At 43.2% G+C, this 17,285-nt stretch overlaps 1 protein-coding gene across 3 annotated transcripts in view; it reads left to right on the forward strand.

The window, feature by feature from the left end:
* hhat (hedgehog acyltransferase) overlaps positions 1-17,285 on the forward strand; it is a 264,425-nt gene that overhangs the window by 142,332 nt on the left and 104,808 nt on the right. For all 3 annotated transcript variants that reach the window (XM_072580734.1, XM_072580732.1, XM_072580733.1), the window contains one exon: positions 14,972-15,116. In XM_072580734.1, the coding sequence (XP_072436835.1) occupies positions 14,972-15,116 (145 nt within the window). The remainder of the gene's footprint in view (positions 1-14,971; positions 15,117-17,285) is intronic.

A 17,285-nucleotide genomic window follows, 5' to 3' on the forward strand; every position in this document is an offset into this window, starting at 1 on the left:
TCGATGTTGCGCCAATCAAAGCCCACCTAACCTACACTAACCCACTATCCTCCATATGCCTATCCAATGCCCGTTTAAATGCCCATAAAGAGGGAGAGTCCACCACTGCTACAGGCAGGGCATTCCATGAACTTACGACTCGCTGAGTGAAGAACCTACCCCTAACATCAGTCCTATATCTACCCCACCTTAATTTAAAGCTATGCCCCCTTGTAATAGCTGACTCCATACGTGGAAAAAGGTTCTCACTGTCAACCCTATCTAACCCCCTAATCATCTTGTACACCTCTATCAAGTCACCCCTAAACCTTCTTTTCTCCAATGAAAACAACCCCAAGTGCCTCAGCCTTTCCTCATAGGATCTTCCTACCATACCAGGCAAACTTCCTGGTAAACCTCCTCTGCACCCGTTCCAGTGCCTCCACATCCTTCCTATAGTATGGCGACCAAAACTGCACACAATATTCCAGATGCGGCCGCACCAGAGTCTTATACAACTGCAGCATGACCTCAGGACTCCGGAACTCAATTCCTCTACCAATAAAAGCCAGTTCGCCATATGCCTTCTTCACTGCACTATTTACCTGGGTGGCAACTTTCAGAGATCTGTGTACATGGACACCAAGATCCCTCTGCTCTTCCACACTACCAAGTATCCGACCATTAGCCCAGTACCCCATCTTTTTGTTACTCTTACCAAAGTGAATCACCTCACACTTAGTTACATTGAACTCCATTTGCCACCTTTCTGCCCAGCTCTGCAGCTTCTCTATATCCCGCTGTAACCTGCCACATCCTTCCTCACTGTCTACAACAACTCCGACTTTCGTATCATCCGCAAACTTGCTCACCCAACCTCTAACCCTTCCTCCAGGTCATTTATAAAAATGACAAACAGCAATGGTCCCAAAACAGATCCTTGCGGAACACCGCTAGTGACGGCACTCCAAGATGAACCTTTGCCATCAACTACTACCCTCTGTCTTCTTCCAGCCAGCCAATTCCTAATCCAAACCTCCAACTCACCCTCAATGCCATATCTCTGTATTTTCTGCAGTAGCCTACCATGGGGGACCTTATCAAACGCCTTACTAAAATCCATATATACCACATCTACCGCTTTCCCCTCATCTACCTCCTTAGTCACCTTCTCAAAGAATTCAATAAGGTTTGTGAGGCACGACCTGCCCTTCAAAAAACCATGCTGACTATCCTTGATCACATTATTCTTATCCAGATGTGCATAAATCCTATCCCTTACAATTCTCTCTAAGACTTTGCCCACAACAGAAGTGAGACTCACTGGCCTATAGTTACTAGGATTATCCCTACGCCCCTTCTTGAACAAGGGAACCACGTTTGCTAGCCTCCAGTCCTCTGGCACTACTCCTGTAGACAAAGAGGACACAAAAATCAAGGCCAACGGCTCTCAATCTCCTCCCTTGCTTCCCAGAGAATCCTAGGATAAATGCCATCAGGCCCAGGGGACTTATCTATTTTCACCCTTGCCAGAATTTCCAACACCTCTTCTCTACATATCTCAAAGCCATCCATTCTACTTATTCGTGCCTCAGTATTCATATCGACAACAATGTCCTGTTCCTGAGTGAATACTGACGAAAAGTATTCATTCAGTGCCTCCCCAATCTCTTCAGCCTCCACGCGCAACTTCCCATTACTATCCTTGATTGGACCTATTCCTACCCTAGTCATTCTTTTATTCCTAACATACCTATAGAAAGCCTTAGGGTTTTCCCTAATCCTACCAACTAAGGACCTTTCGTGTCCCCTCCTTGCTGCTCTTAGCTCTCTCTTCAGGTCCTTCCGGGCTACCTTATAACTCTCAATCGCCCTATTGAACCTTCACGCCTCATCTTTACAAAGGCCGTCCTCTTCCATTTAACAAGGGATTCCAATTCCTTATTAAACCACGGCTCCCTCACACGACCCTTTCCTCCCTGCCTGATAGGTACGTACTTATCAAGGACACTCAATAGTTGCTCCTTGAACAAGTTCCACATATCAATTACGCTCTTGCCTTGGAATCTACTTTTCCAATCCACACATCCTAAGTCATGCCTCACCGCATCATAATTTCCCTGCCCCCAGCTATATCTCTTGCCCTGTAGTACACACTTATCCCTCTCCATCACTAGAGTAAAAATCACTGAATTGTGGTCACTGTCCCCAAAGTGCTCACCTACCTCTAGTTCTAATACCTGGCCTGGTTCGTTACCCAGAACCAAATCCAGTGTGGCCTCACCTCTTGTTGGCTTATCCACATATTGTGTCAGGAAACTCTCTTGCACACATTGGACAAACACTGACCCATCTAACGAACTTGAGCTATAGCTTTCCCAATCAATATCAGGAAAGTTAAAGTCCCCCATAACAACCACCCTATTACTGTCACTCTTCTCCTGAATCATCTTCGCAATCCTTTCTTCAACGATTCTAGGACTATTAGGAGGCCTGTAAAAGACCCCTAACAGGGTGATCTCACCTCTCCTATTCCTAACTTCAACCCAAACTACCTCAGATGGCAAATCTTCGTCCATCTTCCTTTCCACCGCTGTAATACTATCTTTGACAAGCAAAGCCACACCCCCCCCCCTCTTTTACCCCCACCTCTGACCCTACTAAAACATTTAAACCCTGGAACCTGCAACAGCCAATCCTGTCCCTGATCTAGCCATGTCTCCGTAATATCCACAACATCGAAGTCCCAGGTACCAACCCACGCTGCAAGTTCACCTACCTTATTTCGTATACTTCTGGCATTAAAGTATACACACTTCAAGCCACTCTTCTGTTTACAGGCACCCTCCTTTAAGATTGATGCCATATTCTTAACCTCCCTACACTCCAGGTCCTGCACCCTAAAGCTACAGTCTGGGTTCCCATGCCCCTGCAGAGTTAGTTTAAACCCCCCCCAAGTGCACTAGCAAACCTCCCCCCAAGGATACTGGTGCCCCTCAGGTTCAGGTGCAGACCATCCTGTTTATAGAGGTCCCACCTTCCCCAGAAAGAACCCCAGTTATCCAAGTACCGAAATCCCTCCCTCCTGCACCATCCCTGTAGCCACGCATTTAACTGTTCTCTCTCCCTATTCCTCGACTCTCTATCACGTGGCATGGGTAACAAACCAGAGACAACAACTCTGTTCGTTCTAACTCTGAGCTTCCAACCTAGCTCCCTAAAAGCCTGTCTAACATCCTCAGCAATCCTCCTACCTATGTCATTGGTGCCAATATGGACCACAACTTCAGGCTGCTCCCCCTCCCCCTTAAGGACCCGGAAAACACGATCAGAGACATCACGTACCTTTGCACCTGGGAGGCAACATACCAAACGTGAGTCTCTCTCGTTCCCACAAAACCGCCTATCTGTGCCCCGAACTATCGAGTCCCCAATTATTATTGCTCTGCTTTTCTCCACCCTTCCCTTCTGAGTAGTGGGGACAGGCTCCGTGCCAGAGGCCTGAGCCCCGTCACTTACCCCTGGTAAGTCCCCCCCCCCCCCCCCCCCCCCCCACAAGTATCCAAAACGGTATACTTGTTCTTGAGGGGAACGGCCGCAGGGGGTCCCTGCACTGGCTGCTTCCTCCCAGTCCCCCTCACTGTCACCCATCTATCTGCCATCTTTGGAGTTACTACTTCCCTATAGCTCCGATCTATGACCCCCTCTGCCTCCCGAATGATCCGAAGTTCATCCAACTCCAGCTCCAGTTCCCTAACACGGTCTTGGAGGAGCTGGAGATGGGTGCACTTCCTGCAAGTGTAATCAGCAGGGACGTCCATGGCATCCCTCACCTCATACATGTTGCAGGAGGAGGAGGCCTCTCACTGCTGACTAGTGAGAATCTTGTCTAAACATGTGGGACTTAGTTTTAAATTGCAACTTTTTGGTCTGGACATCAAGAAGGACTTTGCTCGACATTTTCCCAAATTCCCTGATTTTCCCAAATTTCTCACCATAGCCCACAATGTTCTGGGTCTACAAATTTCTTTTGAAGGATTTAAATTGCATTAATTTTTTTCCAAATACTGCATGATCATTTTGCAACTTACAATTTATTTCTGTTATATAAGTAGAAAAACATCTACAATGATAGGATCATATAATATAAACTTTCATGTTGTCGCTACATCTGACCAGTGGCTATGTGATGTAGTGGCATATTTTTACTGAATGCTGATCTGTAAACAGCAACTAATGAACTTGAAAGACCCTATACAGGCAACAAACAAAACTAATGTCATTTACAAAATACAGTGCAAGAATTGTTAACAAATACTACATTGGACAAACAGGCAGAAAACTAGACACCAGGATACATGAACATCAACATAAAACGACATGACCCTCTCTCATTAGTATCCTCACATACAGATAAGGAAGGACACCACTTCGACTGGGTCAACACAGCCATCCTAGAACAAGCCAAACAGAGACATGCACGAGAATTCCTAGAAGCATAGCATTCTAACCGGAACTCTATCAACAAACACATCAAGTTAGACCCTGCCTACCACTCCCTGAGAAAAAGGACAGCAAGTGACATCACCACGGGAAATGACATCACCGGAGGCCCACTGAAGATATTACCTAGTAGGGTGATGAAACATCTGGAAATGAACCTTCCAGTTCAGCGAGCAAACCTACATCCTAAACTTCAGATCCAATTTAGTTCTAGCATTTCACATCAATTTATGGGTGTCCAAGCATTCATAAAATCTATTTCAGTGAGTAAGTACTGACATAATCCTGTACAGAGTGTACAAAATTGAAATATAGTATTTTGGGAAAATCTACTAGTTAAGTACAAAGGGTTAAATTGCTTTTCAGTTTTTGGAAAGCGTAAAATTAACCTTTCCTCTTTTTCATCCTTGCTGTCTGTTGTTACTCAGGCAAATATTAAGAAAGTAACATCTATTTAGCATCAATTAATATTCCAATCACTATGTAGCACACTATTCTCTGATTCAAAAACATTGTCACACAAATATCATTCATGATTACAAAATAAACATTGATTAAACATGGGTTACGATCTTATTTTTCTATTTAATGTCATGGCATTATTTATAGAACAGATGCATCTAGTTAGTGTTATTTTAGTGAACAGGTCAATAAAGGCTTTATAAGGAGCATGTGATTGGAATGTTTATTACTGTTTCTTCAACTTTTTTTAGTGAATTACAATTTTATTTTGTCTGCTGCACTTATCTACTTTAAAACATTTTCTCTTCACCCAGAACCAAGTCAGGATATAGTTCCAGGGTGCTGGGCATCCTTTCATGCCTTCTCATCAGGATATTTGACCGCAGGATAGAAAAACATTATCAAAATTTAGTCTGTCCTTATTTCATATATACAAATATACTACATCAGCATCACTGGATAGTGACTAGCAACACTGTTCAATTTTCCTTTTGCATTTTGAACAGTCTGAGACCTAACTGCAGCTCATAAACACTGCTCAGACACCCTGAGACCAACTAAAGTTCATATATATTGTCAAGAGAATCAGGAACATGAGGACACTAAACTAGCTAAAGTAGCTTGTGATAGGGAATTAAAACCGTTGTCCAAGGATATGGGACAAGTGCAGGAAATTGGGATTCGTGCACTTTTACTGGTAGTTATGCCAGTACAGATTCGATGGGCCGAAGGCCCTTTTCTGTGCTGTATGAATCTATGAACATGGCAGTATCATCCCAAACAACCTATTTATCAACTAAGCCATCAAGGGAACCCTCCTGACTAGCATTTCCATGCAATAAGCAAAATGTAATCCTTTCAGAATTATTTCCTCTGAATGAAGTTCAAGTTTCTAATGAACTAAAAAATAAATATATGAAGCATTAATTATTCTTTACTGCATTTACAACATTTACAAAGAACACATCGTTGCAAGGAAAGACATCTTTGCTTGTGTGGCTTTGGCTTTGCTTGTCAAAGATAGTATTACAGCGGTGGAAAGGACGATGGACAATGATTTGCCATCTGAGGTAGTTTGGGTTGAGGTTAGGAATAGGAGAGGTGAGGTCACCCTGTTAGGAGTCTTTTACAGGCCTCCTAATAGTCCTAGAATCATTGAAGAAAGGATTGCGAAGATGATTCAGGAGAAGAGTGACAGTAATAGGGTGGTTGTTATGGGGGACTTTAACTTTCCTGATATTGATTGGGAAAGCTATAGCTCAAGTTCGTTAGATGGGTCAGTGTTTGTCCAATGTGTGCAGGAGAGTTTCCTGACACAATATGTGGATAAGCCAACAAGAGGTGAGGCCACACTGGATTTGGTTCTGGGTAACGAACCAGGCCAGGTATTAGAACTAGAGGTAGGTGAGCACTTTGGGGACAGTGACCACAATTCAGTGATTTTTACTCTAGTGATGGAGAGGGATAAGTGTGTACTACAGGGCAAGAGTTATAGCTGGGGGCAGGGAAATTATGATGCGGTGAGGCATGACTTAGGATGTGTGGATTGGAAAAGTAGATTCCAAGGCAAGAGCGTAATTGATATGTGGAACTTGTTCAAGGAGCAACTATTGAGTGTCCTTGATAAGTACGTACCTATCAGGCAGGGAGGAAAGGGTCGTGTGAGGGAGCCGTGGTTTAATAAGGAATTGGAATCCCTTGTTAAATGGAAGAGGACGGCCTTTGTAAAGATGAGGCGTGAAGGTTCAATAGGGCGATTGAGAGTTATAAGGTAGCCCGGAAGGACCTGAAGAGAGAGCTAAGAGCAGCAAGGAGGGGACATGAAAGATCCTTAGTTGGTAGGATTAGGGAAAACCCTAAGGCTTTCTATAGGTATGTTAGGAATAAAAGAATGACTAGGGTAGGAATAGGTCCAATCAAGGATAGTAATGGGAAGTTGCGTGTGGAGGCTGAAGAGATTGGGGAGTCACTGAATGAATACTTTTCGTCAGTATTCACTCAGGAACAGGACATTGTTGTCGATATGAATACTGAGGCACGAATAAGTAGAATGGATGGCTTTGAGATATGTAGAGAAGAGGTGTTGGAAATTCTGGCAAGGGTGAAAATAGATAAGTCCCCTGGGCCTGATGGCATTTATCCTAGGATTCTCTGGGAAGCAAGGGAGGAGATTGCAGAGCCGTTGGCCTTGATTTTTGTGTCCTCTTTGTCTACAGGAGTAGTGCCAGAGGACTGGAGGCTAGCAAACGTGGTTCCCTTGTTCAAGAAGGGGTGTAGGGATAATCCTAGTAACTATAGGCCAGTGAGTCTCACTTCTATTGTGGGCAAAGTCTTAGAGAGAATTGTAAGGGATAGGATTTATGCACATCTGGATAAGAATAATGTGATCAAGGATAGTCAGCATGGTTTTTTGAAGGGCAGGTCGTGCCTCACAAACCTTATTGAATTCTTTGAGAAGGTGACTAAGGAGGTAGATGAGGGGAAAGCGGTAGATGTGGTATATATGGATTTTAGTAAGGCGTTTGATAAGGTCCCCCATGGTAGGCTACTGTAGAAAATACAGAGATATGGCATTGAGGGTGAGTTGGAGGTTTGGATTAGGAATTGGCTGGCTGGAAGAAGACAGAGGGTAGTAGTTGATGGCAAAGGTTCATCTTGGAGTGCCGTCACTAGCGGTGTTCCGCAAGGATCTGTTTTGGGACCATTGCTGTTTGTCATTTTTATAAATGACCTGGAGGAAGGGTTAGAAGGTTGGGTGAGCAAGTTTGCGGATGATACGAAAGTCGGAGGAGTTGTAGACAGTGAGGAAGGATGTGGCAGGTTACAGCGGGATATAGAGAAGCTGCAGAGCTGGGCAGAAAGGTGGCAAATGGAGTTCAATGTAACTAAGTGTGAGGTGATTCACTTTGGTAAGAGTAACAAAAAGATGGGGTACTGGGCTAATGGTCGGATACTTGGTAGTGTGGAAGAGCAGAGGGATCTTGGTGTCCATGTACACAGATCTCTGAAAGTTGCCACCCAGGTAAATAGTGCAGTGAAGAAGGCATATGGCGAACTGGCTTTTATTGGTAGAGGAATTGAGTTCCGGAGTCCTGAGGTCATGCTGCAGTTGTATAAGACTCTGGTGCGGCCGCATCTGGAATATTGTGTGCAGTTTTGGTCGCCATACTATAGGAAGGATGTGGAGGCACTGGAACGGGTGCAGAGGAGGTTTACCAGGATGTTGCCTGGTATGGTAGGAAGATCCTATGAGGAAAGGCTGAGGCACTTGGGGTTGTTTTCATTGGAGAAAAGAAGGTTTAGGGGTGACTTGATAGAGGTGTACAAGATGATTAGGGGGTTAGATAGGGTTGACAGTGAGAACCTTTTTCCACGTATGGAGTCAGCTATTACAAGGGGGCATAGCTTTAAATTAAGGGGGGGTAGATATAGGACTGATGTTAGGGGTAGGTTCTTCACTCAGCGAGTCGTAAGTTCATGGAATGCCCTGCCAGTAGCAGTGATGGACTCTCCCTCTTTATGGGTATTTAAGCGGGCATTGGATAGGTATATGGAGGATAGTGGGTTAGTGTAGGTTAGGTGGGCTTTGATCGGCGCAACATCGAGGGCCGAAGGGCCTGTACTGCGCTGTATTCTTCTATGTTCTATGTTCTATAAAAGGGATTATCACTCATCATCACCCTCATTACTACCTCATCTCACCTAATTAATATACAGACTCCCATTCTCCCATCCACTGGATGGAAACTAGATGCGGAGAATTCTCGACATGAAAGTCTTAAGTGGGTACTTAGCAATTCCAGCTCACTTCCTCTGGACTTCATCTTGGACCCCATCGCTAATATTTTAAGGCTCATTCCATTGACATCAGCTGCGCACACACCACGTCCAAAGACATTTTTTTTCCAACAATACCAGCCTCATTGCTTCATCATAGTGAATCTACATTCCAGTATGCTGCAATCTGTACCTTGGAGTGTCCTGGAGTTTTCATTGAAATGCTTCTGCAAGGACGTTTTGCACTCGGAAAAAGGAACACAGCTCACAGCCCTAAGGAGCATCTCAGGGCTGATCGATCACTCTCCTAGCACTCATTTATTTTTCCCATACCTGGATGCTTACAGAGTCCATGTCTTGCTGTGCTTTACTTCCTCAACCAGAGCTTAAAGGCTCACAGTATATGTGTCTTTGCTGTCTATTCCGCATAGACAGAAAGCCAAGCAGCTTGCCATGATTATCAGCAGTCATCAGTCAGTGGGATAGATAGTTTGCTGTATGACACCATTTTATTTCAATGCCACATTATAGCATTTGCTAGCAGCCCTTTGTGGCAAGCACATTGCACATGCTTTAACCAAATGGCCATGTCTCAAGGTTGAAGGAGAGTGATCTATTGTCAATTCAACTGAGGAGCTTCTGTCAGTCAGGGATCCCAGTACAGTTGGTCAAGGGCTTCCGCCAATATTGTCCAGGCATGTGGGCACAGTGAGTTGGATGCTTAGGATGGTCATGCTCATGATCTTGTACTTGTAAGGGGTGAGGAGACAAATATTGGGCACCCCAACATCCATCTTGGTTCTTTGTCTAATTCCAGGGGAAACTACCAAAGGAGGGATTGAGAGATGAAAGTGGCTAGCACAGTCGTTAGAGCAAGTACAGTTGAAGGTAGAATTAGTGAGTGAGTAGGAACATAACCCTTAGTGGGCGATGAGTGCAGGAGCAGTGATAGAGTGAATGTGAGGTAGTAGAGAGAAGATGGCACCAGAGTAACAGGCTAGCATCAGACGAGAGGGGTGCATTAGGGATGTGGCACCTAGTGAAAGAAGAGAAGTTTGGTTGGTAGCATGAGGAAACTCATTAGGCCTCGAGGAGAGGAACTCCCATGAATCTTGACAAAAATGGCAATTTTCTCATTTCTGGTATGATTCAACCCATAGTACATATAATCTGTCCTGGCATGTTATGACACATCTCTGCAGCAGGTGGGATTAAGTCACTTGTCACTCCCTGCCACACTGAAAAGGACCAGTTTTTTCAATTCTCTGCTTCCTGTCTGCTGATCAGTTCTCTATCCATCATTTCCGTCTGATACCATAAGCTTTAATTTTCCTTACTAATCTCTTAACATTAGTAAGGAAAATTAAAGCTAATGGTATCGGAGTTAATGTATTGATATGGATAGAAAACTGGTTAGCAGATAGGAAGCAGAGAGTTGGAATAAATGGGTCTTTTTCAGAGTGGCAAGTAGTGACGAGTGGGGTACTACAGGGATCATTGCTGGGACCCCATCTGTTCGCAGTATACATTACCAATTTCAATGAAAGAGTTGAATGCAATATCTCCAAATTTGCAGACGACACTAAGCTGGGTGGCAGTGTGTGCTGTGAGGAGATTGCTAAGAGGCTGTCGCATGACTTGGACAAACTGGTTAAGTGAGCAAATACTTGGCAAATGTAACATGTGAATAAATGTGAGGTTATCCACTTTGGTCACAAAAACAGGAAGGCAGATTGTTATCTGAATAGTGGCAGTTTAGGAAAAGGTAAGGTGCAATGAGATCTGGGTTTCATGGTGGAAAGGTCATTGAAGGTTAGCATGCAAGTGCAGCAGCAAGTGAGGAAAGTTAATTGCATGCTGGCCTTCATAGCGAGGGGTAAGTCATTCAGGACTGAAATAAGGAAGAATGTCTTCATCCACAGCTGTGAACCTGTGGAATTCACTCCCACAGAAAGCTATTGGGGCCAGTTCATTAGATATATTCAAGACGGAGCTTGTGGTGAAAGTGATCAAGAGGTATGGAGCGAAAGCAGGAATGGAGTACAGAAATTGCATGATCAGCTATGATCGTATTGAATGGTGGTGCAGGCTTGAAGTGCTGAATGGCCTACTGTTGCACCTATTTGCAATGTTTTCCATATTTCTGTGAACCTGGGCCTTCAAACCCAGAGATAGGGACCCAAAAGCCCTTTCAGCAAGTACATCAAATCCGTGTTGGATTTGTATCAGCTTCTGCTCAAATAATGCAAAATATTCACTAAAATAGTGTTAGCCATGTACTGTTCTCTATAAATAATGCAGGATTGAAGGACATTAGTGCCCTAAACCCTTATTTTAGCTATTTATCTCTATTTTGAAAATATTTGTGCATTACCTGAGACAGCATTCAGAATGACCTGGAACATACACTGTTGTATAATGACAAAGACATTAAATGGTGCAAAGTGCATTTTTATCGTGAATCTGCTGTACATGCTTTCACAGGTTAAGGTGAAGAGGTCTCCCTTTTGAGGCCTAGATGAGAATTCTTTTCTCTGATGGTTTTTGGTTTGTAGAATTCTTTTACCCAGAAAATGGCAGAGGCTTCTATTGAATTTATTCGGGGTTGAGATTTAAGACTTTTGAGAGAGTTACGTGGGACGGATAGGCAAGTGGAATTGAGGCCCCAACAACGTCAGCCTTGTTCCTGTTGAATGGTGGAACAGATTTGAAGGGCTAAATGGCCTGGTACTGCTTCTAAATCTTATGTTCTTACGCATTGCTCACAAATTTATACAAATTGTTTCTTAATTGTAAAACATAGGTAGGTACATTTTAAAAGTTTCACATGCCAATAAGTGTAAAGGACCACAAGTGTAAAATCATTTAGTAAAAAGAACAAAAATGAGAGAGCTGAGCTGGATAAGGAAGATGTTGGCTTTAAAAGGGTAAATAATGATTGAATAGGAAATACTCATTCAGAATGCATGTGGAATTGCTAGAGAGGACAATGGATGTGACAATTAAGTTGAAGAGAATAAAACAAAAATGTATTATTCAAAGGTGAAATAATTAAAAATATAGTCTGAGATGTGTACAGAGTTAGATGACTAAGCATTTTGTATCCTTAGTTGGTTTATTATATATTCATCATTCTGTAATTTAAAGATATGGCAGTGGATTTAAGTTTGGAAATGCTATGGGTGGAGAATAGTTGTGCTACTCGCCTAAATCCCTACAGTGAGGGTTCTTGCAGTTCAGTGGTAGCGTTTCTATATCTGGGTCAGAAGACCCACCTGCTCCAGGGGTGTATCATAAAATTCTGGGCAAGTAGATTTTAAAAAGAAACACTGAGAAATCTTAAGGATAGGGCCTCATATCTGTTAGCCCAGCAAATGGCAAGTAACATTCATGATGTACAAGTGCTGGAAGATGACCATGTCCAACAAAAGAGAATCTAACCATCTTCCCTTGAAATCCATTGGCATTGCCATCACTGAATGCTTCATCATCAACACCCTGGGGATTACCATTAAACAGAAACTGGACCAGTCACATTGTGGCAACGAAAGCAGATCCAAGGTTAAAAGTTCTGCAGAAAATAACTCTGTCTTTTCAAAGCCTGTCCACCGTCTACAAAGCTCAAGTCAGAATTGTAATGGAATAATTGCCACTGCCTGAATTAGTGCAGCTACAACAACAGTTAAGAAGCTTGACACCATCTAGGAAAAAGCAGCCACTTGTTTGGCATTTCTTCTGCCACTGACATACAGTGGCAGCAATATATCCTATCAACAATCCACTTCAGCCAGATTTTTTCATCAGCATTTTGCAAACCCCATCAGCTCTACAATCTAAAAGGACAATGGTAGTGGATACAAGTGAGCTTGCAGATGGTGGTGTTTCCCTCCAAGCCACACACCATCCTCACTTGGAACTATGTTATTGTTACTTCACTGACGTAGGTTCGAATTTCTGGATCTCACTTCCTAACAACAATGCAGCTGTACCAGATGGACAGTTGCAGTTCAAGAAGGTGGGTCACCACCACCTTGTCAAGGGCATTTAGGACAATCCATGCTGGCCTTGCCAGCGAAGCGCACATCCCATGAAAAAATAAATTACAAAAATGTTGATCCAACAAGCAGCTTGCTGATTTGGTATATAACATCATGCACTACCACCAAGAATGGGTACATTGCCCAGCTGAAACTTCCAAGGACACCATATGTTCTATGTAGATAAGTACAACGTAATCGGTTATACAGAATTGCAAACCACAATTGCAAATTTAAATTTGATGAAATCTGAAATATTCCTTTGTTTTGACTAGTTATCGTAATTAAGTCCTTCAGATAAATATTCATTTAGTTGTTGACCAAAATGGAAAAAAATGCTGGAGAGCATTGATTGAATACAAATATAGTACTAGTGAAATGAAACTAAGAATTGTGGATGCTAGAAATCTGAAAGAGAAACATAAATTACTTGACAACCTCAGCAGATCTGGCAGCATCTTAGGAGAGTAGGCAGAGTTAATATTTTGAGTCCAGTAATCACTCTCCATAACTGATGACAATGGAGGGGGGGAGGCATCCATTGGAGGTGATGGAAGTGGTGACTTATGATCTTTTAGATGTAGATGTTGTGGGGTATTGTGGGAGGGGAGAGTAGTGGTGAGTGCAGATGTGCCCTCTTTGGAAATTTTCACCCTGCTGTCACCTTAATTTGGTTCATCTCTGACTCCCTGCTTTTCTTCCTTGACGTTTACCTGCATCCTCATACCCTCCATTACATTTTCCCAGTTTCTCCATCTCTGTCACATCTGTTCTGAGGATGCCAACTTCCACGGGGTGGGGCCGCAGAAATGTCCACTTTTTCCTCAACTGAGGATTCCCTGCCACCATGTTGACAGGGCCCTTAGCTGTGTTCAGCTCTCCCACACTTCTGCCCTCTCCTCTTCTCTCCTCTTCCAAAATACAAATAGCGTCCCCTGGTCCTTAACCTTTCACCTCATCAATAACCATGTCCAAGGATTATTAGTCACCATTTCCACTACCTCCAATAAAATGCCACCACTAGATACCTAGCCTCATCCCTCCCTTGTCAGCATTTCACAAGGATTGTTCCCACTAGGACGCCCTGGTCCACTCCTCCTGCACTCCCAACACCTCCCCACATCCCCATGGCATCTTCCCGTGCAATTCCAGGAGGCGTAACACCTGCCCATTTATTTCCTCCCTCCTTCCTCACTATCCAAGGCCCCAGACATAACTTATAGGTGAGACAGCAATTTCCCTGCACTTCAGTCAGTCTTGTTTACTGTAATTGCTGCTCTCGATATGGTCCCCACGACACTAAGGAAATGAAATGGAGTGGCCGATAGCTTTGTGGAACACCTATAGTCAGTCTATAAAAATGACCCTGATCTCCCAGTTGCATGTTACTTCAACACTTCACTATGTTCCCTGGACTTGGCCTTGCTACAATGCTCCAGTGAGGCTTAGTGCTAGCTGAAAGAACAGCATCTCATTTTTTGCTTGGAGACCTTGCAGTCTTTAGGCTCAATATCATGTTAAAAAATAATTAGAACGTAAGCACTTACTTCATGTCCTTAACCTTTAACATCACCCCGAACCCATCACCACCACCACCCAGGCCTTGTCATAACATGGCTGCTTTAAGCATGGCCAACCCATTTTCACCTACTATTGATCCCTACTATCAGAGTTTGTTTCTCTGAGGAATACAAATATCCATCCCTTTGTCTGTCTCGCTGTCTTTGTCTCTCTCTGCCTATCCTTTCACTCTCCACCTTCACACACATTCCCCAGTCTTCAGTTCTGAAAAAGGATCACTGGGACTCAAAATATTAAGTCTGCTTACTCTCCATGGATGCTGCCAGACCAGCTAAGTGTCTCCAGCAATTTCAGTTTTTATATCCTGTTAATGACGTGATTTGCTAGAGCAGTGCTGGAATACCAAGGTTTGGATTCCCTCTTCTTCATGCAAAGATGTTCATTTTGATCCAACAGGCCTTTGGTCACAGGATCAAACTGAAACAAGAAAGGGAAGGTTTTAGGGATCCATTGAGAATGCTATCCCCTAGAAGTTGGTTATGAAACAGTGTCAGCCAAATATTTTAAGTATACAGTTTATATAAAATATATGTGATTTGGGGGAAGCAAATGAAGAAAATAAGCATTAAATGTTTTTTTAAAAGTCACTGATTATTACCCTGTGCATTATATCTCCTTTTCTTCATTTCCAGGAACAGTCCTTGTCGGTCAGAATGCAGCGTCGGGCTCATGCTGCTTTAGCGAGTGTTGCCACAACTCTGCTCATTTTATCCAACCTGGTGTTTCTCTGTGGGAATCGAGTAGGATACATCTATTGGAACAGAATGATTTTACAAGGTAGTGTTTCCCCTTTACTTTGGTATTCAGGTAAATGTTCTGGTGAGTGTAAGACAAAAAGCTTAAAGAAAAGTGTCTTTTCTCATCAATACTGAACTATGATTAGTGGATTTTAAAACACATCAATATCAAGCAATGCACACTGAAACTCCAACCAGGCAAGCAGGAATGGACATGACCAACAAGTCAGCAACAGAATGATTCCTCCAATCTAGAAACAGTGCACCAACCTCAGAAAGACACGCTAGTTGAGTAATATAACACTTTCAGATGTCAAGCCTGTTATTCTGACTTTCCAAGCTATCTCCTGCACCCCCCTCTCCCCCTCTCCTCCTCTCCCCATCTGCCCCCCTCTCCCTCTGCCCCTCCCTCCCTCTCTGTCAGTATCCCACGACTCCATCTGAACAGCCAATGTGCACACTCACTCATTCATGTTTCACAATCACCTTTCACAACTTCTGCCATTCTCTTCTCTTCCTATAAACTAAGCATTCACCTCTCCTCTTTCTTAACAAGCAAAAGAAAGCACATAACTAGTCAGGAGGCAGACATTAAGATGGTAGTCTTACCAGTGACAGGTAGTTTGTCTGCTCCTGTAGTTATTGACCCCTCTGTTAATGGAAATTAGTCCTCTGTTTACACAGTATCTAGGTCATAATCTTCTATACCTCAATTGAATCTCCTATTTTCCCCCCTCTGTTCTAAAACTAATCCAATTTTCCCTCATGTCTAATTCTTAATTCCTAACTAAGTCCTTTGTGCCCAACATAATGTGATTACATCATTCCTAAATGCAGTGACCCAAATTTTATACGGATCTCTAGCTATGGTCTCACGAGCATTTTATACCCAGAGTGATGTCTTCTACCTCCACACACACAATTACCTTTTTGCTCTAATTAGCTGTTTTCTTTCTTCAGTTATCTTCTTGTTGTTCTTATATTTATAAAGTATCTGAGTTTCCTTAATTGCTTGCCAGTATTTTTCTATCTACTCTACTTTCCTAATTTGATGCAAATACTGTGTGAAAAGGCACCCCATGTCATTTTGAAATGACAGAAACGCAGCGAGTCTCCAAAAATGGCACTGCTGAAAGCCTGTCAGAAATTCTGTGAGATCCAGGACTCAGTGGCCTGAATCATATCTCTTACTTAGTGTGATTAAAGGGGCTCAGATAATGAGGCCTTGGAAGAAGGCTGCAGTAGTGAAGGCCTGAGCTTCAGCATTGTGTAATGGCCTCCCATGCGCCATCAGGACCCTGGCTGAGGAGGTGGCAAACAGGAGCAACAGGTTGAGGGATGGAATGTGGAGCAACAGGTCTAACTGTGTAGCCTGGCTCCTAGACTCAGCCTTCTGGCTCGAGGAAGGTCTCCTCCTTGGGCAATGCAGCAGCTGGAGAGGGCTGGGAGGCTACAGTTACAACATTTCTAAAGCATTCGGACCAGTACATGAATAGGAAAGATTTAGAGGGATATGGGCCAAAGGCAGGCAAATGGGACTAGTTTAGTTTGGGAAACCTGGTTGGTGTGGACGGAATGGACCAAAGGGTCTGTGCTGTATGAATGTAAGAGAGGGCTGGACAGCACAGTGCAGGAGGCGGTGATGACCTTTGCACATGCACAAATGCTTCCTTTGGCCTGTCATGCACAGCTGATGTCATAAACCATGATTACACATGCCTGGGGCCATTTTGGCATAATGGATAATCAGTCCATTCCTAATATTGTTTTTAATTTCATCTTTGAACTTTTCATATTCTTCTAGGCTTTCTGCTTTTTTGATATCTAACAAAGTTTACATTTTTGTTTTTTCCAACTCTCTGTACTTTCTGACATCTGGTATGGCTTGGAGCAGTTTTCCTATTAACCCTCTTCAGCTTCTCCTTGATGTTGATTTACCTTCAAATAGCTGCTTCCAATCTATTTTTCTAAACCACAACTCAGCTTCATAAAATTGACTTTCTCCTAAATTTGAAATGTCGCTGTTGGACCTTCTTTATCCTTCTCCAAAACTATTTGAAATCTAGATGCATTAGGATTATGACTAAGTTGTTCTCCCACTGATACCCTTTCCACCTGCTAAGTTTCACTCCTGAAATCTAAGTTCAAAATGGTCCTATCTCATGTTGAGCTTGCAATGTTGTTGGCTCTTAAGTTATTTGCAGATTTC

The sequence above is a fragment of the Chiloscyllium punctatum genome, chromosome 11 (genome assembly GCF_047496795.1).
Source record: "Chiloscyllium punctatum isolate Juve2018m chromosome 11, sChiPun1.3, whole genome shotgun sequence".
Classification (NCBI taxonomy): domain Eukaryota; kingdom Metazoa; phylum Chordata; class Chondrichthyes; order Orectolobiformes; family Hemiscylliidae; genus Chiloscyllium; species Chiloscyllium punctatum.